The sequence below is a fragment of the Elephas maximus genome, chromosome 6 (genome assembly GCF_024166365.1).
Source record: "Elephas maximus indicus isolate mEleMax1 chromosome 6, mEleMax1 primary haplotype, whole genome shotgun sequence".
In the NCBI taxonomy this organism is placed as follows: domain Eukaryota; kingdom Metazoa; phylum Chordata; class Mammalia; order Proboscidea; family Elephantidae; genus Elephas; species Elephas maximus.
Genome location: NC_064824.1, coordinates 68698602 through 68725692, shown reverse-complemented (window position 1 = coordinate 68725692; position 27091 = coordinate 68698602). Strand labels below are relative to the sequence as shown.

General features: G+C 41.2%; 1 protein-coding gene across 1 annotated transcript in view; it reads right to left on the bottom strand.

Moving 5' to 3' along the window:
• The window catches only part of MYO3B (myosin IIIB), a 575113-nt gene that overhangs the window by 156607 nt on the left and 391415 nt on the right, over positions 1-27091 (bottom strand). The window contains 2 exon segments of the mRNA XM_049887401.1: positions 5771-5873; positions 14676-14777. Coding sequence (XP_049743358.1) covers positions 5771-5873; positions 14676-14777 — 205 coding nt within the window.

Below are 27091 nucleotides of genomic sequence, written 5' to 3'. Positions count from 1 at the left end.
GTAGCACTAGATAACCAAGACAGTAAATCATCAGGTGTGACTGATTGAAAGGAGGCAGGCTGGGGCTGAAGCCGCTTTCCAGAGTGGTTCACACCGACTTGCTCAAACAGCTAGAAAATCTGAGCACTAGAACCAGAACCCGAGTCTTCCACCTCCTAAATTCAGTGGTTTTTCTGCTGCATCAGAAATTCTAAAGTTTGTTATTCTAATACCAGATGTTAGATCTATAATATTTCCTCAAATATCCTTAAATGGGCTACTCTGACTTTTTAGGCAAATTTAGCCCAAGGGTAGTAGCTTGAGAAATATTTAGAATTTGTTAATCTCAAAAATATTAATAAGATGTCTCAAAAATTTAGAATTATTTTTTTTTTAATTGCAAATCAAGGCTACCTCTTTTTCTAGGTGTAAAGGTACAAGAACTTTATAATGATCTGCTTCTTTCTCTGAATCTTGGAATAAACTTTTAATGAAGGTCCCACAATCAATCTGGAGAAAAATAAGAAAGGCAAGCTTCATTCTACTAAGACCTTCCCTTTGGCAAGGTCCACTCCTTCCTGTAGCTGTGTCTTCCTTCTGGTAACACATATGACAGGGTCTGGGAACCTCTTCTCAGAGAAGGTAGACTATGACGGCTTCCCTGAAGAGCAAGGCTATGAGCTCCTAGAATCTCTAGTGCTTGGTGCCACGGCCTGGCCTGACTTAAAGTGACCTGGGCCCACATATAGCCAGGATCATCATGCCCTGCAGTCCTTGACAATCTCAGATGTACACTGAAATAGTGAAGGATGGCCCTGGGCAAGCTCTGCTCTACTCTTTTATTTCTTCTATTGTTTTTTATTGTGGTAAAGCACATATAACATAAAATTCACCATTTTGCCCATTTTTAAGGTACAATTCAGTGTCAGATAGTACGTTCATGATGTTATACAAACATCACCACTACCTAGTTCCAGAACATTTTCATCACCCCACAGGGAAACCCCATACCCAATAAGCAGTAACCCCTGTTCTTCCCTCCCCACAGCCCATGCCAACCACTAATCTGCTTTCTGTCTCTATGGATATGCCTAATCTGGGTATTCCATAAAAATGTAATCATACAAAATGTGGCTTTCTGTGTCTTCTTTCCCTTAGCATAATGTTTCCAAGGTCCAGCCACATTGTAGTATATATCAGCACTTCATTCCTTTTTATGGTCAAATATATTTCCATTGTATGGGTATACCACATTTTGTTTACCCATTCATCAGTTGCACATTTGGACTGTTTCCACCTTTTGGCTATTAAGAATTGTGTGGCTATGAAAATTTGTGTGTAAGTTTTTGTTTGAATACCTGTCTTCAATTCTAGGAACAGAACTGCTGGGTCATACAGAAATTCTATGGTTAACTTTTTGAGGAACTGCCAAACTGTTTTCCACATCAGCTGGACCATTTTCCATTCCTACCAGCAACGTATGAGAGTTCCACTTTCTCCACATCCTTGCCAATACTTGTTATCCTCTCCCCGACTTAAAAAAAAAAAAACCATAGTCATCCTAATAAATGTGAAGTGGCTTCTCACTGTGGTTTTGATTTGCATAATGACTAAAACCCCTAAGTGTCTTGGCAATTTGTTCTACTGTGGGGGCTTGTGTGTTGATGTGATGCTGGAAGGTTAATAAATTGATCGAACATGTAACCAAAATGCATTGATAATTACTGGTGATTAGAATGTGAAAGTTGGAAACAAAGAAGAAGGATCCTGAATCCATTGCCGTTGAATTGATTCTGACTCTCTTCAGCCCTATAAGGCAGAATAGAGCTGTCACATAGGGTTTCCAAGCAGTAGCTGGTAGATTCAAACTGCTGACCTTTTGGTTAGCAGCCGTAGCTCTTAACCACTGTGCCACTGGGACTCCAAAGAAGGACAGGCAGTTGGAAAATATGGCCTTGGTGACAGAAATGATGCCAAAGATCATGACAGAATTTTGCAAGACCAATGACTTCTTCATTACAAATACCGTTTTTTTTTTTCCACCAATATAAACTGCAACTCTACATGTGGACCTTGCCAGATGGAATACACAGGAATCAAATTGACTACACCTGTGGAAAGAGATGATGGAAAAGCTCAACATCATCAGTCAGAACAAGGACAGGGGCTGACTGTGGAACAGACTTCCAACTGCTCATATGCAAGGTGAAGCTGAAGAAAATTAGAACAAGTTCATGAGGGCCAAAGTATGATGTTGAGTATATCCCACCTGAATTTAGAAACAATCTCAAGAATAGATTTGACACACTGAACACAATATGACCAAAGACTAGATGACTTATAGAACGGCATCAAGGACATCATGCGTGAAGAAAGCAAGAGGTCATTAAAAAGACAGGAAAGAAAGAAAAGACCAAAATGGATGTCAGAAGAGACTCTGAAACTTGCTTTTGAACGTCAAGTAGCTAAAGTGTAAAGAAGAAATAATGAAGGAAAACAGCTGAATAGATGATTTCAAATGGCAGCTGGAGAAGACAAAGCATTATTATGACATATGCGAAGAGCTGGAGTTAGAAAACCAAAAGGGATGGACACGTTCAGCATTTCTCAAGACAAAAGAATTGAAGAAAAAATTCAAGCCTTGAGTTGCAATAGTGAAGGATTCTACAGGGAAATATTAAATGACACAGGAATCATAAAAAGAAGATGGAAGGAATACACACAGTCACTATACCAAAAAGTACTGGTTGACATTCAAACATTCAACCACTTCAGGAGGTAGCATATGATCAGGAACTGATGGTACTGAAGGAAGAGGTCCAAGCTGCACTGAAGGCACTGGTGAAAAACAAGGCTCCGGGAATTGATGGAATACCAATTGAGATGTTTCAACAAACAGATGCAGTGGTGGAAGTGCTCACTCATCTATGCCAAGAAATTTGGAAAACAGCTACCTGGCCAACCCACTGGAAGAGATTCATATTTATGCATATTCCCAAGAAAGGTGATCCAACCGAATGTGGAAATTATTGAACAATATCATTAATATCACAAGCAAGTAAAATTTTGCTGATGATCATTTAAAAGTGGCTGCAGCAGTACATCGATGGGGAACTGCCAGAAATTCAAAAGGTGGATTCAGAAGAGGACATAGAACCAGGATATCATTGCTGATGTCAGATGGATTGTGGCTAAAAGCAGAGAATTATCAAAAAGATGTCTACCTGTGTTTTATTGACTGTGCAAAGGCATTCGACTGTGTGGATCATAACAAATTATGGATTACATTGCAAAGAATGGGAATTCCAGAACACTTAATTGTGTTCATGAGGAATCTGTACATAGATCGAGAGGCAGTCGTTTGAACAGAACAAGGGGATGCTGCGTGGTTTAAGTCAGGAAAGGTGTGCGTCAGGTTGTATCCTTTCACCATACTTATTCGATGTGTATGCTGAACAAATAATCCAAAAAGCCAGACTATATGAAGAAGAGCAGGGCATCAGGATTGGAGGAAGACTCATTAACAACCTGCAATATGCAGACGACACAACCTCGCTTGCTGGAAGTGAAAAAGACTTGAAGCACTTACTGATGAAGATCAAAGACCACAGCCTTCAGTATTGATTATACCTTCAACATAAAGAAAACAAAAATCCTCACAACTGGACCAGTAAGTAACATCATGATAAACGCAGAAAAGATTAGAGTTGTTAAGGATCTCATTTCACTTGGATCCACAATCAACGCCCATGAAAGTGGCAGTCAAGAAATCAAACAACGCATTGAATTGGGCAAATCTGCTGCAAAAGACCTCTTTCAAGTGTTAAAAACCAAAGATGTCACCTTGAAAACTAAGATGCACCTGACCCAAGCTATGGTGTTTTCAATCGTCTCATAGGCATGGGAAAGCTGGACAATGAATAAGGAAGACTGAAGAAGAATTGGTGCCTTTGAATTATGGTGTTGACAAAGAATACTGAATATACCATGGACTGCCAAAAGAATGAAAACACCTGTCCTGGAAGAAGTACGGCCAGAATGCTTCTTAGAAGGAAGGATGGCAAGACTTTGTCTTACGTACTTTGGACATGTTATCAGGAGGGATCAATCCCTGGAGAAGGACATCATGCTTGGTAAAGCAGAGCGTCAGCAAAAAAGAGAAAGACCCTCAAGGAGATGGATTGACACAGTGGCTGCAACAACGGGCTTAAGCATAACTATTGTGAGGATGGCGCAGGACTGGGCAGCGTTTAGTTCTGTTGTACACAACGTTGCTGTAAGTCGTCAGTTATGCTCTGTCCTATACAGTTGCTCTGAATCAGAACCGACTCAATGGCACCTAACAACAATGACTATAATGTTGAGCATCTTTTCATGTATATGTTTGGCCATTTGTATCTCTTTTTTTTGGAGAAATGTCTGTTCAAGTCCTTTGTCCAATTTTAATTGGGAGAGTGGTATTTTTATTGTTGAGTTGCAAGAGTTTTTTTTTTTAATATATACATTCCAGGTATTAGACCCTTATCAAGGAGCCCTGGTGGTGTAGTGGTTGAACGCTCAGCTGCTGACCAAAAGGCTGTTAGTTCAAGCCCACCAGCCACTCCATAGGAGAAAGATGTGGCAATCTGCTTCTGTAAATATTATAGTCTTGGAAATCCTATGGGGCAGTTGTACTCTGTCCTGTAGGGTCACTATGAGTTGGAATTGACTTGATGGCAACAGGTTAGGCCCTTATCATATATACAATTTGCAAATATTTTTTCCAATTCTGTAGTTTATGTTTTTACTCTTGTTAGTATTCTTTGATGTACGAAAGTTTTTAATTTTCATGAATTCCAATTTACCTATTTTTTCTTTTGTTACTTGTGCTTTTGATATCATATCTAAGAATCCATTGTCAAATCCAAGCTCCTGAAGATCTACCCCTATGCTTTCTTCTAAGGGTTTTATCGTTTTAGCTCTTATATTTAGATTTTTGATCCACTTTGAGTTAATTTTTGTATATGGTATGAGATAGGGGTACAACTTCATTCTTTTGCATGTGATATTCTACTCCTTTTGAATTATATTTAACTAAAACCTGTGAACTTTCCCCCCTTTATTCTTTAGCCAAGGAGACCTACTGGTGCGGTGGTTAAAGTGCTTGGGTACTAACTGAAAGGTCCGTGGTTAGAACCCACCAGCCACTCCACTGGAGAAACATGTGGCAGTCTGCTTCTGTAATGATTACAGTCTTGGAAGCCCTATCGGACAGTTCTACTCTGTCCTATAGGGTCACTATGAGTCAAAATCAACTCAACAGCAATAGGTTTTCTTTAGCTTAAAGCCAAGGTTTCTCAACGTTGGCACTGACACTTTGAGCTGAACAATTCTTTGTTGTGGGGGAGCTGTGCTTTACACTGCTGGATGTTTAGCAGCATCCCTGACCCCTCTACCCACAGATGCCAGTAGTAAAAAACTTCCCAACCAAAGTTGTAATAACCATAAATGTCTGCAGATATTGCAAATAATACCCCTCCCACCCCCGCCAGGTTGTGAACCATTGCTTTAACCTAATGAGGCCAAATGAAGAGAATCCAACGAGCAGGCGTCTATTCAGGTTGCCCATAGAATAAAGATTTTTGTACACAGAGAAGTGATCTCTGACATGGGAGAATCTGATGGAAAACACTTTTTGTCTCCACTCTCTCCAACTCACCAAAATAATGGGAATAGAAATACTTTTGTTTCACTGCCCATTGGAACAGAGTACCTGAGTTTAAGGCTGGGAACTCGTGTGAATAAGACTCACCGATTTTTCTCAGTAAGAGCAGGAGAGTTGCTTGAAGCCTCTGCATGGCCATTGTTGGATTCTGCTTGTGGACTGCTTTTATGATCTTTAGAATTCCTCAGAACTGAGAGAAAATAAACAAGTACTTAGAGGTCTGTTATGGGTTGAATTGTATCCCCCCAGAATATATGCTGAAGTCCTAATCTCTGTGCCTGTGAATTCAACCCTGTTTGGGAATAGGGATTTTTTTTTTTTTTGCTGTGTTAATAAGGTCATACCAGTGTAGGGTGGGTCCTAAATCTAATCCCTTCTGAGTGGTATCTTACTAAAAGGGAAAACAGACATACATACAGGGGAAGACATCATGTGAAGATTGAGGTAGATGTATCTACAAGCCCAGAAATTCTAAGAACTGACTGCAGCTACTAGAAGCTGGGTGAGACAAACATTCCCCTAGAGCTGACACCCTGAATTCAGACTTATAGCCTCCAGAACCATGAGAAAATCAACTTCTGTTCCTTAAAGCCACTCATCTGTGGTGTTTATGTTACAGCAGCACTAGGTAACTAAGACAAGGTCTAAGGATAAATTCAGACGTAGAAAGGATTTAGATTCTAGTGTCCATCTAGGCTCTGCACAGCATCTCCATCTCTGCCCTCATGCCACTCCCTGACTTTCTTCAGCCTTTCTCTAGGACACATTATCAAAACTGACCTGTTCTGTGAATCCAGGTCTTCCTCTGTGCTAGGTCGTAGCCAATAAATTGTATAAAATAACTCATGCTTAAAGAAAACAAACCACCTCTATCAACAGATATAAATAGTGGACAGAGATTAGAGGCCCCAAAGTAAGGTACATCCCAACAGCCACAGAATGTAGTAACACTGGAATAACACGGTACTAGATAGTAGGAGTCCGTGGGTGGCACAAAGGGTTAAGCACTCAACTACTAACCAAAAGATTGGTGGTTTGAAGCCACCCAGAGGTGCCCTTGAAGAAAGGCCTGGCAATCTGCTTCCAAAAGGTCACAGCCTTGAAAACCCTATGGAATGCAATTCTATTCTGCAACACATGGGGTCTCTATAAGTAGAACTGATTTGACAACAACAGGTAGATAAGGTAGTTGGTAGATCAGCTTCTAGTCCCAGATGGAATGCCAGCTAGATCGGGATAGTAAGTCAAGGAATGGAGTTTTACAATGTGGGTAAGATTAACTGTAAACAGGGAATTATCCTAGAAGTAATCCTTGTCTTCATTGTGATTGAGGACAGTTTATCTGTGAGTTGCTCAAGATTGAGGGTGACAAATACAATTCCTCTTTCTTATGACCATAGCAGCATATATTAATCCATCATAGCCCTTTTTCCTACTGAATCTTTTTTTTTTTTTTGGTGAAAGTTTACACACCAAATTAAGTTCCCGTTTAACAATTTTTATATATATTGTTCAGTGTCATTGGTTATATTTTTCACAACGTGTCAGCATTCTCATTATTTCCATTCTGGTTCTTCTGTTTCCATTAATCTAGCTTTCCTAACCCCCCTTTATCTTGCCATCTTTGCTTTAGGGTAAATATTGACTGCTTGGTCTCATATAGATGATTATCTAAAAGGACCACGGTACTCACAGGTGATACTGTTTATTTTATGAGCCAATCTATTATTTTTCTGAAAGGCGACGTCTGGGAGTGGGTTCAGTTCCAAATTTAAAGGGTATCTCAGGGAGACAGTCTCGGGGGATCCCTTAGTCTCCACTGGTCCAGTAAGTCTGACCTTTTTGAGGAATTTGAAATTTGTTCTATATTTTTCTCCCATTCTATCCAGGGACCATCTATTTTGTCCCTGGTCAGAACGGCTGTTAGTGGTAGCCGGGCACCATCTAGTTCTTCTGGTCTCAGGATAGATGAGACCGTGGTTTGTGTGAGCTATTAGTTCTGCAGACTGGTTTCTTCTTTGAGTCATTGTTTTCCTTGTTTTTCTTTTGTTCCAGGCAAGTACAGACCAATAGTTTTACCGTAGATGGTCGCTCGCAAGGTTTTAGACCCATGATAGTGCTCGCCAAACTTGGATGCAGAACAATATCTTTATGAACTATGTTATGATAATTGACCATGTTGCCCCCCCCCTCCACCCCGAGACTATGGTCCTAAGTCTTCAAACCTAGTAAGCCAAACCCAGAGGTGTTTGGTTATATCTAGGAAGTATCCACAGCTGTGCCCCCGTGTGCTTTGTTATATATATATGAATACACATGCAGCACACACATATATACACACATATATATGCACATGCCTACAGATACACCTATACATGCACACCCATAACCACACACGTATATTTTGGTTGTTATTACTATTGTTGCAATTCCCACCGAATCTTAATTCAGCTTCTTAACACAGTTAAGAAGTTCCTTCTTAACACAATGCTTTACATCAGTGGTTCTCAAAGTGTGGATCCAGACCAGCAGGCTCAGTATGACCTGAGAACTTGTTAGAAATGCAAATTCTACCAAATCAGAAACTGGGAATGGGGCCTGGCAATCTGTGTTTTTAACAAGCCCTTCAAGGAGCCCTGGTGGTGCAAGCAGTTAAACATTCAGCTGCTAACTGAAAGTTGCCTGTTCAACCCCCCGCCCTGGGTGCTCCAAGGGAGAAAGAGCTGGTAATCTGCTGAAACCCTATGGGGCAGTTTTCTGTCATATGGGGTTGCTATGAGTTGAAAATGACTCTGGCACCCAACAACAACCAGGTGATCCATGCTGAAGTTTCAGAACCTCTGCTCCAGATCAATGATTCTTAATCCTGGCTGTAAGTTAAAATCACCTGGGGAAAATTTTTAAACATGCCTGAGCCCTGCCCCAAGAGATTCTGAAACTGACCTGGCATGGGGGCTGGTATCGAGTTTGAAAAGCTCCCCAGATGATTTTAATGTGCAGCCAGGGCTGAGAATCGCAGCTCCCAACAGTCATTGCCAATCAATTGGAGTATGAAAGAGGCCACACCTATTTGCCATCTTTATTTTAGATCATCAAGAAGTAGCCACACCAAAATATAACCAACAACAACAGAAAACCTATAAACTTGGAAATTTTCACATAATGTGCAATACATATAAAATGTAAAAGATTGATGTTGAGGATGATAGAACAAAAAATATGGCAGAGATGGACTGTAGAAAATGAAATAAATTTAAAAATCAATTGTTTTTGTGTTATCTGTTCTGGGAAGAGTATGCTCTGATTCTAAATTATTAGTTTGGTCCCACAGACATAAACATTTCTTGTGCAGAAGAAATGTAATTCTTTGAGTTAGCAGTGTTGGATAAAACCATCTGCTGCTTTGTTATTATTATTGCTATAAACACCCGAAGGATAAAAAGAAAATTCAAAATGGAACATTACTACATTTTTATTATTACACACACACACGAACAGTGAAACAACAATATTGGGGAGGAAAAAACAAAAGCAAAAAATCAAGAAAAATAGTTTCAGCCCTTCGGAATTCCATTAGCTGATCCCCTCCCCTCTCTGCCTTCTTTTGATTGCTAAATTCTTCCAGCTACAGCACCAGGTAGGCTTTCCCCTCCTTTGGAGATTCTAAAACATTGACCCTTGTAATACTGCAATAAGCAATATAAAAGTCCAGAATTGATATAAAAAGATAAGCCCACTTCAGGGATACAAATATCATACTGTTTTCCTTATTACAAAGGAAAATTCCTGCAAATAAATTTCAATCTTATTCTCTGGTCCAATTCAGCAGCACCAAGACCTACCACCGATCAAAACCCGACTAGTACTGTCCATGTAGACAGCTGAGGTTGCAAGCTCTTGTCTGTACCTATTTTGAGATCGTCAGTATAAAAATCAGCAATAGCAGTTTATCAGCAACCCAGAGGAGAAAAAGCACAAGCAATGCCAGATAAGACCACAAAAGCCCCTTTAGGGGGAGTTATTGCTCAGGGCACTGAGTTTCTGTTAAGGGTGACGAAAAATTTGGAAATGGATAGTGGTAATGGTCACACAACGTGGTGAATGCAATTAATGTCACTAAATTACACACATAAAAAATATTGAAATGACAAGCGTTTTGTTAGTTGTACTTTTACCACAATATCAAAAGCCCTTTTGATTTGGGACTTTTCTTAGGAAGGTGCCATGTTTAAGACCAGAATGAGAAAAAGGGTCAACATCTCTACTTGGAACTTAGCAAATGCTCCCAGTAACTTTTCCTGGGTTTCCAATAAAAACTCACAGAATTTCCACTTATGTTATTGAAAAGAAAACATATTCCACGTTTCTTATTCATTTACACTTCAGTCATCAAAATATTGATTTTTAAGAGTTACTTGAAGTATAAAAACCAACCAGAAACTTAAGAATATTCTTAATAAAGCTTAGATGAAATCTGCTTCTCCATCCCCCAGCTTTGCCTGAAGAGCAGGGAGGACGTTTTGGGTCAGAGTAAAGAGATAAACTTAAATAAAGAGGAGGTTATCAAACCACTGAGTCCAAAGCAAGATCTAAAACAGTAAAAAATATTTTGAAGTATGTCTTAACTGACAGCTGGGATCACCCTGGCAATTTAATTGCTCAACAAGGGGATGGAAGAAACTGAGAAATGGAAGAAAAACAAAAGAGTGAAATAAGGTGCCTTATTTTAAGTGAACAGATCACTTACAGGACTGCAAAACTAAAACTATGAGCTTGAATAGTAGAAAATACCAAACTTGAGACGGCTGGGGGCAGGAAGTTTAAGTCAGTGGGAGTGAAAAACTGGTACAGAAATGAGAATGTTGACACTGTGAAGAATGTAACCAATGTCATTGATCCTTATGTATAGAAGCTTTTGAATGGGAACAGGTTTTGCTGTGTATATACCGAAAATAAAATATTATTAAAGAAAATATAAAACTTGGAGTATATGCAGTTGTGCCAATAGATGGGCCGCCTTTCTTCAGAAAAGGTTTAATGAATAATACTGGGAGTAGAGATCTCTGGAGGAATTGAGTCCATCCAAAGACTCACTGAGCTCTAAGTGCCATTCATATTTTCCAGGAAGATGGAGCCATGCCTTCACCGGCCCATTTTAAAATAAAATGGAGAAGCATTTGACTGTCAGGGAAAAAAAACGAAACGCCAAAGCAGGTGTTCCAAGCAAAATGCTTTTCGGGCCACTCAGGTAACAAACATGGAAAGTGGGGAATGCTGGGGTTTATGGTGAACTGGAGAATGCACGCCCTACTTAAAGACATTCAGATAACAATTTTTTTTTTAAAAGTGTGCCTGGCCAAACAGAACTCAGCTCCGTACTGATTACAGCCCAGAGACCGCATATTTGTGACTTCCCCTAGTGACAAAAGGTGGTCTATGCCATAGACCAGAGGAACGCTGCTGGTGCAACGGTTACATGCTCAGCTGCTAACCTAAAGGTTGTGGCCTTTCAGGAGAAAAACCTGGCAATTTGCTTCTGTAAAGATTAGAGCCAAGAAAATCCTAGGAGGCAGTTCTACTATATTGCATGAAGTCACTGTAAGTTGGAATTGACTCAAAGGCACACAACAACAACATGCCATAGAATGGTAACAGCTAGACACCCTTCTTTTGAATCCTCCTTGGAAAATGAAAAACCTTTTATTGACTCCATCCCCAAGTTTCCTCAAGTTCAAGAAACACTGCTGCTCCCTTCACTTTTCCTTCTCTTTTGCTGCCACTCCCTAACCACCGTCCAAAGTAAGCTCCCATTCAGTATTTCTTTAAAAAAAATAGACTGGATGGCAGACTCCAAAGGATGCTGTTACAGATTGAATCGTGTGTTCCCCCCTCCCCTCGCAAACATGTGTTTTAATTCCAGCCTCTATGCCTGTGGTTATAATGCCATTTGGGAATGGTTGTCTTTGTTACGTTAATGAGACAGGATTAGTGTAGGGTATGTCTTCAGTCAATCTCTTTTGAGATATAAAAGAGATTAAAAAAATAAGTGAGAGAAGCAGAGATGGAGGAAGACATATACCAAGCCACATGAAGATCCACCAGGAACAGAAGCTTAGAAGAGACAAAGACCTTCCTCTGGAGCTGACAGAGAGAGAGAAAGCCTTCTCCTAGAGCTGGCACCCTGAATTTGGACTTCTAGCCTCCTAAACTGTGAGAAAATAAATTTGTTTGTTAAAGCCACTCATTTGTGGTATTTCTGTTACAGCAGCACTAGATAACTAAGACAGATGTGAAGTACCCAGAGTCTCCCTGCCTATGTGCTGGGCAGTGGTGCTGGGCTTGTTGGATAAACTAACTGCAAACTCTACTGGAAAATCCAGGAGCCCTATGAAAAGATGCTCAATGTCATTAGCCATCCAAGAGATGCAAATCAAAACCCTAAGGAAATACCATTTTACTCCTAGGATGGCTAAGATAAAATTAAAAAATTAAAAAAAACAGAAAATACCAAATGTTGGTGAGGATATGAGGAAATTAGAATGCTTATCTATTGTTGGTGGGAATGCAATCATTGTGGGAAACGGTGTGGCGGTTCCTCAAAAAACTAAAAATAGAACTATCATATGATCCAGCAATTCCACTCCTAGGCATATACCCAAAAAACTTGAAAGAAGGAACTCAAACAGATAAACGTACACCAGTGTTCACTGCGGCACCATCCACAATAGCCAAAAGGTAGAAACAAACTAAATGTCCATCAGCAGACAAATGGATCAACAAAATGTGGTACATACATATAATGGAATAATATTCAGCCAGTAAGATAAATGAAGTCTTGATACATGCTATAATACGGATGGAGCTTGAAGACATTATGCTGAGGCAAATAAGTCAATCACAAAAGGACAGTCATATAAAAATACAAGAACAGATAAATGTATAGAAAACAAAGTTTATTAGTGTTTACTAGGGGCAGGAGGGAGGGAAGAAGGGGAGCAGTTATTACTTACGGTGTACTGAGTTTGGGCTTACAGTGATGGAAAAATCTCATTGATTAAGGGTAGGGTTGCGCAGTCAATTAATGTAATTGCTATCAATAAGCTGTACACTGGTAAAAAGTTGAACAGGCAAGAGCTGTGTAATAGACATGCTTCCAACAACAACAGAAAAAAAAAAGAGTAACTGATGAAGCCGCTTACACACAACCAAATACCTTATGGGATTTGGTTCCTTGGTTTGGAGGTTTAGGGTCATAGTTTCACGGGATATTCCGGTGATTTGGCCTAATAACATGTTTAGTGCTTCTGTTCTACCTCCTAGTTTGTTGCATCAAGTGCCTGGGGTTTTAAGAGCTTGCAAGTAGCCATCCAAGGCACAACAATTGGTCTCTATTCACCTGGAGCAATACAGGAAGAAGGAGAGTCAGGAGTAAGAGGAAGAAATGTAATATGCCGCTGATTGCCTCCACGAACAACTGCCTCCTTTGCCATGGAACCAGAATTGGATAGTGTCCAGCTATAACCACTAAATATTTTGACCAAAGATTCTATAAAGAATCCTGATCAAAAGAGTGAAAATGTAGAACAGAATTTTAAATTCTCATGGAATCCAGTCTTTCAGGAGCCATGGAGGCTGGAAGAGCCCCAAAACTACTGCTCTGAGATAGTCTTTAAACCTTAAACTTTACACCAAAAATATCCTGAAGATTTCTTAAAACCAAACAAAATTTAGCTTAACTAGTAAAGAATTTTTTTTAGTAAAGAATGTCTGCGTTGAGCATTGTGCTCTTTTAGGATCTATCAATATGGAATCAAACTGACAACAGCAACTTGAAAGATTAGATAGGAAACCCAGGGGGTTTATGTTAATGGGAAGAAAAACTCGGAAAAAGGGGTGAGAATGGTTACACAACTCAAAGAAAGCAATCAATGTCACTGAATTGTACATGTAAAAATTATTGAATTGGTGTATGTTTTGCTGTGTATATTTTCAACAACAACAAAAATAAAATAAATTATTAAAAAAAAAAAAAGACACCCAGGAGCCCTAGTGGTACAATGGTTAAGCATTTGGCTACTAGCCAAAGGGTGTTAGTTCAAATCCACTATTGGCTCCACAGAAGAAAGACCTGACAATCTGCTCCCATAAAGATTAAAAAAAAATTCCTGTTGAGCTGATTCTGACTCCTAGTGACTGTGCCTAGGAGACTCTACGGGGCAGTTCTACTCTGTTACATGAGGTCACTATGAGTTGGAATCAACTTGACAGTACCTGACAACAACTGCAAAATCCAGAGCAACTCATCCTCACTTTCCATAAAATGCCAGCAATAGCATTAAAATTCATATTTAAAAAATCACAGATTTTCTTCAAGCAGAAGTCCAGGCACCTTCAAACTGGGCAAAAAAGGAGAGATTATAATATTTTTTTAATGTCTGAAAACCACTGGTGTGGTCCAGTTCTCTCATTTTACAATGATGCTGAAGCTTAGCTATGTTAATTCATGGAGGGCTGAGAGCAGAAACTGGAGTTTTAACTTCTGGCCCACTGTGGCCCTTCCCCTCATGAATGTTTTCCATCAGCCTGAGGTCTAAGTATCAATGTCTGAATGGCAGAAGATTTTCCTGAGAAGTTAAACCTCCATTAGTCTTATGGTAAATCAGATACAAACCTGTCAGAGCCTGCCCCAAGAGTATGGGTTGAGGAGAAGCAGCTGTTGAGGAGAGCTGCAACTAGACCGGTCTCCTCCCACAGAACAGGTATAAGTGGGAAGAGAGGGCAGCTGGTCTCTATTTACTCTGCCCTTCTGTGAAATCATCTTACAGGTTTCCTGCAAGGCTGCCCCTGAATTCAGTCAGCTGTCACTGTAGGGAAAAAAAATGGCAGGGTGGTGAGCAGAGGGTCCAAATCAGCTGATCTTGTCCAGTTCTGGAACTGTCCCTGGAATGCACCTGAACAGAGGACACCCACCCGAAGCCTCTAATGAACACACCTTTGTGGTCACTTAGCTCATGGCAGTCTTGAAACTGAATACTGCCCTGGGTTTCCCCAGTGAGGGTGGGATTCAGATCGCTGCTTTGGTCTGAAGGGTGCCCTGTGGGTTGAAGCAAAAGATGAAGGTCTTAAGGTTGTGCTCCCACACTTAAATGAATTATCTAACTGGGTAATAAAATTTGCCTAGAGAAAAACCACACTTTTCTTAGGATTTGAGGCTCCAAGGTGATGCTTCTCGCCAATGGATTTGGTAATTATTTTTAAGATTTAATACAGTGTGGTTAGAAAGGGAATAGGAGAATTAATAACTGTCCTGGCTAGGTCCCTACTAGCTGGGTAATGGGTAATTCAGGTAACCACTCTGTCTCACTGGTCATATCCATCAAGGGAAACTGTGTGACAAAGGTTACAAGTATATCAGGCCAGGGCTCTGGACTTGACAACCACTGGATGGCTTTCCTATTGCCTTGCCAGTTGCTACCATCAGGGGGGTTAAAAGGGGGTGAGGTCTCTCACAGGAGGCTGCTCCTTCATATTTCTGCCCCTCCAGAGTGCCCTTCTCAGCCTTTTGTCTTGCAGCCCTGTTCACAGAACAACTATGGGTGGACAGCCAACCTTTATCACATTGTCAGGGTTTTAAAAGACAGTCAAAACACTACATTCCTTTGTGGGATACCACAACTGAAGTTTTTCATTGTTCACTCAGCTTAGTTCATGCTGATAAACACCTGTTTTGGAGAAATATTGAAGGGATTTTCCTGGCTGTCATGTCTCTTTGTTCCATTCCCCATTATCCTCAAGGCCTAGGATGGGATATCTTCAGGCAGCCTCAGGTATCTAGAGAAAGCAGGTTCTTTCCAACTGAATCCCTTGGCTTTAGATAGGAGCTACACTGCCAGCAGGGCCCCTGCTCTCCTGAAGGAGATATTCTCTGGGATCTGCCCCAAGACAGTCAATCCTAACTCTGTCCCCATCTCCTTTTTCCGTGGCCTATGATCTAGACCTTGTTCTTTCTCTTCCTGCACCTTTCTTCTGGCTCTGGCTGTTTCTAATTCTGCCAGCAGTAAGTACTTCCAGAGATACCATATTAGAATATTTGGGATCCTTGATCTTTCTCCTTTCTTATTTCCTTAGATGGGATTTTTTTTCCTCTCCCTTCTTGTTGACTTCCTACCTCGGGTATCATCTTCCAACACCTAGCCTTGTGGCACCCACATCTCTCCATTCCTTTAAGATGACCCAGTAAACATTCCCATGGTAAGTAATAAGGCTGCCTCAGAGTATATTTAAAGAGACATGGTCTCTACCCTCATGGAACTTGCATTCTAATTAAAGGAGTAAAAATAAAAAGAGGTCAAAGAAGTGAAAGCACTCTGAAAAATTTAAGGGAGTAGTTTTAGATGTTAAAGATTGAAATTACTAGAAAAAAGAGAAAGATCAAGTGTGTGCATTTAGCTTGATTTGGCTGGGGGTAGGGGGGAAATGAGGAAGAGGAGTTAGAGAAAGGTCCATTATTTTTATTTAACAAACACAAATGTAGGGATTATTATGTTTCAGAGAGGGCAGTGGTGGTTCAGTGGTAGAATTCTCACTTTCCATGTTGGAGACCCAGCTTCCATTCCCCTTCAACGAGCCTCATGCACAGCCACCGCTCATCTGTCAGTGGGGGCTTGTGTGTTGCTATAATGCCAACCAGGTTTCAGCAGGGCTTCCAGACTAAGACAGGCTAGGAGGAACAGCCTGGTGATCTAGTTCTGAAAATCAGCCAATGAAAACCCTATGGATCTCAACAGTCCTATCCTCAGCCAGTCATGGGGATGGTGTAGGACTGGGCAGCGTTTCAGCCTGCTGTGCATGTGGTCACCATGAGTCAGGGGCTGACTTGATGGCAAACAATGACCATCACCACTGTTATGCTTTAAGCCCTTTACAAAAATTAACTCAGTTAATCCTCACACCAAAAAAATAAAAGAAAACCCACTGGCATCGGGTCGATGTTGACTCATAGCGACCATACCAAAACCAAAACCCACTGCTGTCGAGTAGATTCTTACTCATAGCGACCCTATAGGACAGAACAGAGCTGCCCCACAGGGTTCCCAAGGTTGTAAATCTATATACGGAAGCAGACTGCCACATCTTTCTCCCGCGGAATGGCTGGTGGGTTTGAAGTGCCGACCTTTTGATTAGAGTAACCATAAAAGGTAGATATCTCTATTATTCCTATTTCACAGCTGAGAAAACTGAGGCACAGGGAAGTTAAATGACTTACCCAGAGTCACACAGTTGAAGAGTGGCAGAGCCAGGATTTGAACTCAAGCAACTTTACACCCCGAAGTCTGAACTCCTGAGTATTATATGGTGCTACCCACATTTATTTAAAAAAAAAAAAATCATTAAACCCTATTGTCTTCTTTTTTCCTTTACTAATGGAGGTAAAAATTCAGACTTTCCCATATTCTTTCCCATGTGTTGGCTGCTGCTGGTGGGCGCTCTGGCCTGGCCTGGAGTTTGATGACCCACCCTAGGACAGACCCAGGCATTGTTTCCAGGAGGGACACTGTCTTGGTAGATTTTCTGGTTGGTGATATAGGCTGGGTGAGCTTTCCACCCCCATAATAGGCCTGGCAAAGGACGCCAACTGTACCTGGCAGAGAAGACACATACAGATGAAGCACAAAAGCCCTCCTAACCGGAGCTGGCAGATTTCACAAGGAGCCGATGTGGTTTCTGGCTGGAGTGACAGCTGGTCAGCAGCCATCTTATCAGAACATAAAGAGGCAAACTTGTGGGAGGTCAGACCAGAAAATGCCACCAAAAGCTGCACCAAGCAAGTAAAATTCTTGACTTAAAGACTAGGTTCTCCTTGACACCTTTCTTATTTTTTCCTGCAGCCGCATCAGAAATCCTGGCCTCCATCTCCACCATACCAAACAAGTCAAGAAATTTTGGGCCTATGAGACCATTTTCCACTTTGATTCTCCACTACTTAATTCCCTAGTCATTATCCCAGTCAAACTTCAAATAAGTTCAAAGAAAGTTGTGCCTGGAAATTGCTTTCTCTAACTTGGAAGCTAAGGAGGGAGCTCGTTCCTTATCCTAGAAACCAGTTTCTTGCCTGCCCTGGAACATCACCGTCTAGTAAATTCCCCTCCCCTCTGAGCATTTAAGATCTGTCACTCCATTCTCCTCTTGCTCCCATCAGTCTCAGGTTGGACTTATTTCTTTATAATTTATGCCCTACCTGCTTCCAAAAGGGATTGCAAATAGCTTGATAGCTTGTTTGCTTCTTGTGCTGTGCTGGTTGCCCCTAACTTAGTACTCCTCTCAAGCCTGTGGCAGGTGAGTTGGTCCTTATTCCATAAGAGACTGTCCCCTCTCGATGGGATAAAACAAATTCTTCAAGGTGTTTTCGTGACCTACCCCCCAAACACCTAGCAGAATGTTCTACACATATGGGGTGTTCAGAAAATATTTTGGGGTGAAGGGCAGCAGATCAGGAGTTAGGAAACTTGGATTGTAGTGGGGTTTCCTAGGCACCATCAATAAAATGGGGCAAATGGATCCCCAGCCTACTTCTCGGAGTTACTATGTTATTATAGGAAATAAAATAAGTGAAAGTGTTTTGTTAAAACTATAAACTGCTAAGATGTTAGGAAAAGAGGTGTTCTGTCTACTAATCAAGAAGGAGACAATCCTACCACCAGACTCGTCCCTGCCCCGTACAGTTGTGGTTTCCTATGTAGCAAAGTTATTTATTTTCCTTTAAATTTTTCTTAAAAAGATAAAGCTCCAAGCGTTCATAGCTGCTTTATTCACAATCATTAGGAACTGGGAGCAACCCAAATGCTCTTCAACTGGCAAATGGGGAAAATTGTGGTAGATCTATACAAGGGAATTCTGCTCAGCAATTCAAAGGAATGAACTATGATAAATACAACCATGAGGATGACTCTCATAAGCATTATGTAAGTGACAAAAGCCAGACTCAAAACTCTACACACTATATGATTCCATTGATTTGACATTTTGGAAAAGGCAAAAATACAAACAGAGAAAACCAATTAGCAGTTGCCAGAGATTGGGGATGGAGAAAGGATTGATGAAGGAACTTTTGGGGGGTGATGGAAAAGTTCTTTTTCTTGATTATAGAAGTGCTTACCTGACTGTGTTTGTCGAATTTTATAGAACTGTCTGGATTTTATGTATACAGATTATACCTCAATAAATCTTGACATTAAAAAAAGTTACCAGCATTATAAAAAAAAAATAAAAAGATGAGGCCTCCTTCTCCTCAAACTGGATCTGTTCCTGGAAATCAGGATCCAATCTGCTCCTAGCCCACTAGGAAGAGGGAGTCCAGTGGGAGGAGATTTGCTGCTGACGAGGTTCCTTTCACGATTTGCATCATTGACCATAGCTGGTTTTGACACTAAGCAGTTGGCTCAAAGTCTATGAAATTAGCAGGCTCTGGTTGCTTGTACACCTCAACCGTCACAACTTTATTGACGAAAATGGCTGCCAGCTGTCACCCCTGCCTCGGCCTCTATACTTGGTGATTCAGACTTCATGGCCAAAGCAAATCAAACCGTGATCCTGCTACGTCTCGTCGTGTTGGGGTTTGAACTCCTGGCCAAATGGCTGTGGCTCAGCTGTTATGCTGCCAGTCATCCGTCACTGTGGGTTAAACATGATAGGCACAGCAAGATCTTCCAACTCTTCAGACATCTGAAAGACAACTTGCTTTCTACACGAGCAGACAGCAAATCTGGGTGATATTTTCACAGCTGGATTTTAGAATTTCTGATTTTGGGGGGTGGGGCCAGGGACAGGACTTGCTATCTTTCAGAACAAGTTGCAGGACAGCCTCAAACCACTGGGGCAGGGGGAGGGGGATGGTGTCAGCAACCCCCACCAGGAGTCCTTGGTTGGTGCAAACAGTTAACACATTCAACTGCTGACCAAAAGGTTAGAAGTTTGAGTCTATCCAGAAGTGCCTCAGAAGAAAGGCCCGGCAGTCTATTTCTGAAAAACCAGCCACTGAAAACCCTATGGAGCGGTTTTACTCTGACATGCTGGGGTCATCAGGAATCAGAGTCAGCTCAACAGCAACCAGTTAGTATCCCACCTAAGTCTTCACAATTTTAAGGTTACTGAAATCTTTATCTATACAAATGAACCAACGGAGCACAGCTCTTTGCAAAAACAAAGCCACTTAAATTCCTTCACATGTTATTCTTGTATTCAGATTTTTCCCCATCAGGAAATACGTAAGACTTGGGAAATTCTTTTATGAAGACTTTATTATAAATGTATTTCAGATTTGACAGTGTTCATGACTGAATTATGTCCCCCCAAAATATGTGTTGTAAATCCTAACTTCTATGCCTGTGTTTATAATCCTATTTGGGAATGGGTTTTCTTTGTTATGTTAATGAGAAAGGGTTAGTATTTAACCATAACCTGTTGCCATCGAGTAGATTTCTGACTCATAGCCACCCTTACAGGACAGAGTAGAACTGCCCTGCAGAGTTTCCAAAGAGCAGCTGGTGGATTCCAATTGCTGACCATTTGGTTAGCAGCCAAACACTTAACAACTGCCCCACCAGGGCCCCAGATTAGTGTAGGGTGTGTCTACATCAATCCCTTTTGAGATATAAAAGAGATTAAACAAGTGAGTGAGAGAAGCAGAGAGGAGAGGAAGAGGGATGCCAAGCCACATGAAAATAGCCCAGAAGAAGTTCAAAGAGACAAGGAGCTTCCTCCAGAGCAGACAAAGGAGAGAAAACCTTCCTCTGGAGCTGTCACCCTGAATACGGACTTCTAGCCTCCAGAACTGTGAGAAAATAAATTTCTGTTTGTTAAAGCCACTCACTTGTGGTATTTCTGTTATGGCAGCACTAGATAACTAAGACAGGCAGGTACAGTTTTTTCTCTAAAAGTGAATGAAATAGTTCCATCTTTTTGAAACTACAACATTATTATTTCACAGACATTTTTCTTCCCAGTGATGTTCACGTTAGGAGAGAACACAGAGAGGAAACTAACAGTTACTGAACATCTAACATGTCCTGTGCAGGATGCTTTGTACATTTAATCTGCTATAATCTTCATAGAAGGAATCCTCGTGGCTCAATGGTTAAGAGCTTGGCTGCTAACCGGAAGGTCAGCAGTTCAAACCCACTAGCTGCTCCGACAGAGAAAAGACCTGGCAATCTGTTCCTGTTAAGGTTTCAGCCTAAGAAACCCCATGAGCAGTTCTACTCTGTCCTATAGAGTCACTATGAATCGGAATCGACTCAACAGCATACAACACCAACATGATCTTCACAACAATCCTGAGAATTAGGCCTCAATGAGTCCCATTTTATGCTGAATATAAGGGAGACAACTTATTTAAACTCTTGTGCTTCTATTTCACCTGTTAAAGGGGAAAACAAAATCTGCCTTTCTACTCACAAGAGTCTTTGGAGAAAAAAAAGTCTTATTCTTGCCATAAGCCAGTTGCTGTTGGTTCTGACTCATGGCAACCCGAAGTGTGTCAGAATAGAACTGTGCTCCACAGGAATTTCAATGGCTGATTTTTCAGAAGTAGATTACCAGGCCTTTCTTCTGGGCCACCTTGGGGTGGACTTAACCTCCAACCTTTAGCCACTGTGCTAAGTTAGCCACTGCACCACCCAGGGACTCCCATTCTTGCCATTAAAAAAACCATTGCCATCAAGTTGATTCTGACTCATAGCGACCCTATAAAACAGAGTAGACCTGTCCCATAGGGTTTCCAAGGAGTGCCTGGTGGATTCAAACTGCTGACCTTTTGGTTAGCAGCCAAAGCTCTTAACTGCTACACCACCAGGGTTTCCATTCTTGCTACAGTACAGTTAATTTCTCTCCCCTCCCCACCCCAATGTTTCTTTACTATTATGTGGATACAGCCTAAATTACAAACAACGGTTTTAAAATGTGATAAAACACGATTCTGTTTAAAAAAAAAAAAAAAAAGAAAATTAAAGAGAGAGTACAAGCAATGTGAGAGCGTTGTTGACCATAATAATGTTCTCCATTCCATGCTGAAATGGTGAAGATAGCATTTCCCCACCCACCCCACTGCCGTCGAGTCAATTCCGACTCATAGCGACCCTATAGGACAGAGTAGAACTGCCCCATAGAGTTTCCAAGGAGTGCCTGGCAGATTTGAACTGCTGACCTTTTGGTTAGCAGCCATAGCACTTAACCACTACGCCACCAGGGCTTCCGATAGCATTTCAGGCACCACTTATTTGGAGCCAGACTTTGGAGCTCTGCGTGAGGTTCATAATGGAGAGATTGACTCCAAATCAAAGAGGCTCCAACCAGGGGCCTCCTCTAAAGTTCTCATCTCAAGTCCTGGGGGTGTCGACTGCTGTACCAAAGTTTCACCTCAAGCACATTTCACGTCCATGTCAAAATGCCATCAGACACAAGCAGACCTCAAGCCCACGTACGCTGGCTTAGTGGTCTCCTCTCTGAGGACTAGGTGAACAGTACCCTGCCCTCTGCATGTTTAATTCTGGAATGGGCAATAACTGGATTCCACAGTGAAGGATATTCCTCTGCATTCCAAGTTATTCTATTGTTTGTGCCAAAGTGAGGTTTGGCAGAGCCAAACTTCAAAGTTCTTGACAGAAGCTTTGAAGCCACATACCAGGCCATCTCTGCCGTAAACCACTTCCTCTAAGCCATGCTTCCGGGCTCTCCATGTTTCCTGATCATGCTAAGAGATAAGGCACTTTTGTCCCAAGTAAATCACAAGTCTTGCCCCCAAACATTTTTCCCCTCCAAAATGTAAAAAGCCACTGGCTGTCAGAAATCAGCCATAGCTACTGACGTACGGAAAGCTGGAGAAACCAAGACAGTACGAGGGTAGACCTAGGAGGACCTCTTGCATAAACCTGAAGGGAGCCCACTCTTCTGTCAGAAAAAAAACAAAGGTTTGGAAGGCAGCGAAGTTCATTTGCGATTAAAAACTCATCTGAAGCCCAGATATAATAGTTTGTTCTTTCCCCTAGATGTTTCTTTGCTTTTATGTGGATTGGACTACCAAAAAAAAAAAAAAGAGCAAGCCGCTGACTCCTGACTGATGACCAATAAGAGTTTGGAACTTGTCTGCTCACACATCTGTGTGTCCTTGGACAAGAACTCTGACTTTGAGGAATTAAGTTTTTATGTTAAATGATCAGGAATCTTTCTATGAAATAAAAAAGGAGTGAATGAAGAAAAAGTGGAATAGATTAGAAAGACAAATAGAGACACACGGAAAGGAGTGACAGAGGCATCTTGTGTTCCTTGTGTTTGTTTGAAGTACTAGACATTTTCCCTCAATTGTATGTCACGTGGTGTCCCCTCGTCGTTTGGCTTGTGATCAACCATCTTTTTATGTACAATTCCACCAGAATGCAAAATATCTACAGTACTCATTTTTACCTTCAAGAAGCATGGGTGATTTCTGTGCATATCCTTAGCTGTGTTTTATAATTTCACTCTTTGTATTGCTTTGGAGAGGAGGCCTGGTGGCTCAGTGGTTAAGTGCTCATCTGCTAAGCAGAAGGTCAGCAGTTTGAACCTACCAGCCACTCTGTGAAAGAAAGATGTGGAAGTCTGCTTCCATAAAGATTACAGCCTTGAAAACCCCAGAGGGCAGTTTTACTCTGTCCTACAGGGTCCCTATAAGTTGGAATTGATTACATGGCAGTGGGTTTGGTTTTTGGATTTTTTATCGCTTTGGAATTTTACAGAACCTCCTTCCAATGACTGTTAACACAATATGGAGTACCCAACTTACATTTATACTCCCTGGCTGTTACAAACAGTTAATGCATTCGGTTACTAACCAAAAGGTTAGAGGTTTGAGTCCACCTAGAGGGTTTTTTTTTTTTTTTTTTTTTTAGAGGGATCTCAGAAGAAAGGCCTGGTGATCTGCTTCTGAAAAATCAACTACTGAAAACTCTGTGGAGACTGGTGTATGTTTTGCTGTATATATTTTCATCAAAAATAAAAATAAATAAGTATATGTTCAGGAACAAAAAAGGAAAACCTTATGAAGCACAGTTCAGCTCTGACACACATGGGGTCACTATGAGCCGAAACGGACTCAACAGCAACTGGTTTTTGGTATTGGAGTTAGAGAACCTGAGGCCCAGAATTAAATCTCATTATTCACCAAGGGGAGCCCTGGTGGTACAGTGGTTAAGAACTCAGGCTGCCAACCAAAAGACTGGCAGTTCAAATCCACCAGGCGCTCCTTGCAAACCCTATGGTGTAGTTCTACTCTGTCCTATAGGGTTGCTGTGAGTCATAATCAACTCAATGGCAATGGGTTTTTTTTTTTGGTTTTGGTTCACCAAGGTTGCCTCAGCATAAAATAGGTGCTTAACAAAGACCAGGTAAATAAATAAATTAATGAAATAAATAGCCTGCAGACCTAGGGATAATTCTGGAAATATAGTTCCAGGAAAAGGTTGGAACTACTTAGTAACTGCCAATCCACCAACAATGCTAGAGGAAACAGCCTTTTAAAGTTAAAATGGCTAAAAAGAGGCCTTACCCTGAAAGAGGTTTAAAAATTCAGACAGTTTTAAACGCTAAAAAGTGGGTTCCTTTATGACCTAGGGTCAGGCTTCTAAAAGAAGTGAAATAGTCTCTGTCAAGTTGCTGTGATAACTTTCAAGAATTTGTGTCCAAGTGTGAGCTGAAGAGGGATAGAATCCCCACTGAAAGCAGCGTTTCAAGCACCTCCGGTCACACACATCATACCCAGCAAAGGGTTTAAAATGCCTGTTCAGAGGCTCAAGGAAGGCCGCTGACGCTCTAGGAAGCAGTCCACCCAAAGGGCATCAGAGAAATTGCCATCATTTTTAATGCTATTGTTATCTTCTGTTAACATCTGTGTTTTTGGCAAGGCCAAAAAGGAGAGTAAGTAGGAAGCCGATCAGAGAACAGAGACAAAGAGAAAACAACAATTTCCACAGCACCGAAGCAATGAGATGAAAATGTGCTGTAAACCACTGGGCTCTTCCTACTCCTCTGTAGGGATGTGGAGGGGCTGGAAGAAATGGCTTCTCCCTGGAGACACTCTTTGAAATTCCATTCCCAGCCCCTAGGGCTCCACCATCACCTACTCAAGGTTTCCTCAGAGTCAGGAGGCCTACCACTTTGCTCTCATTTTCAAATCAGGTCTTGAATTGGAGGGGCAGTTTAAAGCCAGTGCTTTCATAATGAATGAGACATTACAGATCTTTTTAAAAATTCCCTGCAGGTTGTTTGTTTTTATATTGTTCACTGAGGAATGTATGCATTTTTCAGTTGAATAAATAGTTGTAGCCACTCTCTGAAACTTAAGAGTTAACTTTAAAAAAAGAAACACTATTAATTAGCTGTTACTTAGAATACTCCATCTATCTTAATACTAATATGTACAATTTTATTTTTCTGATAAAAAGTACATGCTTTTAATCTTTTGACATTTAAAGGGGGTGGGTTTTCCTAGTATCAGCTTTAATCAATAATAATAATAAAAAAAAAAGCACGACACAACAATTCTCACCAAGGTGACATTCAAAGTTGTTTTTTTCCCCGAAAAGGAAACTGAACTATGCCTTTGCTCAGGGTCCGAGCTCTCTCTCCCTGTGCCCTTCTTCCCACACCCTCCCCACATCTCATAAAGGCCCTTTATTGCTGGTGTAGTGTTATACACATAGGAAATGTATCCTTGTGTTCTGAGGGTATTTTTTTCTGTTTGTTTTCTCTTCCAGCGTTTGTTCACTGGCTGGTGAACTGCCTGGGCCCACAGAGATCTCCAGACCACCAGCTCATGTATTTGAAAGGCATCTGTTTATTTTGAAAATGCAAATGTGGCCTACCTCAAAGACTGACAGGCAGGAGATGACCCACTGAGCGAGTGGAGAGGTTTCCAATCTGGAGCCCTGTCCCTCCCTCTAACTCACCAAGATCACTCGCTGTCAGAACCACTTAAACCAGCTCCCGGAATCTAAATGAAGTGCCCACAATTAAAACGAGCAGGCTCATCTCTCAAGAATTAGCCAGGCAAATCACTTCTCACCCGGTTTAAAATAACGATATGGTCATTTAAAAAGGGGCTCTGAGCCTTTGGCTTGTAGACTGAGAGCTGCCTGGAGGAGGGTCTGATAACGGGACACTGGCCTCCTAACAGCCGCTGCCCAGTCCTGGGGACAGATTCCGACTAGGAGAAAGAAAGCCTGGGAAGGTTAATACCCTGACTTTGATCTGCCAAGGCATACCAGCAAGAATTAATTTACATTTCAGATGAAAAAGGTTGACAGCATGAAAAGGCATCTTGTTTCTGGTATGTGAATGTGCCGTAATAGATCGGGAATTCTGAAAGGAAGTTCTGAGGAAGCTAAAGGGATAAGCCGCCCCGGCTGCTTTTATTGGGAAGGAGATGAAAGGAAAACAAATTTCAATATGCGTGGCTCTGTAGCAACATGTAGGCCAAATGCTTCCTAAATTTCAAGGGCTGCTCTTTTAAAAATATATAACATATCTTAGCAGCACCATTACAAAGAAAAGAATATAAGCCAGCACTAGAAATACAAATGAATTCCACAGAATCTAAATTTCAAATGAAACGACTTGTTGAAAAAACAGTAAATTAGAGAATAATCTTAAAAAACAACCAGGAATGACTGTACTAAGATAATATCCCTTAGCCACTTTCATAGGCTTCAAAAGTAAGGAACTGCTGTATCTGTGTCTTGTTTTACTCTGAAATGTTCCAGTTGCACAAGAGGATCTTGTAATGAGAGGATTATGCTACAGGAAGATAATAACCCAAAACAGGAAAGTCAGAGAGAGTTGCTTTGCTTTTTAGATAAACACAATCATGCCTTTGCATCTAAAGATAAGGAACCTGTCCTCAATTCAAAGTAAATTGCCATAAAATTGCATGTATCTTTACCTCGAATACACACCAGCACCACAATTCCTGTTCCTCGTGTTGGCTGAAGGGCAAAGAGACTCCCTCTGCTTTTGCTCTGGATATCACACTCCTAAGAGGGTAGAGGTGACCTTAGTACCACCCTCCACGTTTTCACTCCCTCTGAAGCCACTGCAGACTAGGTTAGGGGAAGCTTCCAGAGCCATTGATAGGTGGGGATGCTCTGGCCGTCAGGCTAAGAAACAGGGGTGCTTGCAAAGCAATGAAGGGGAAGAAGCTTAAAGAAATGTGTTTTCTCTGGTTCCACTAAACAAAATAGTCCTTTCATGGCACCTATCCTGTAGGTGCTCCACTGAAAAGATGCAAGCATAACTGTCCTGATGTCATGATGACAAAGTAGACCTGCCTCTATTTTTACACAGCGTTCACTTGGCAATAATAGAGTGCAAAACAGCCCTATA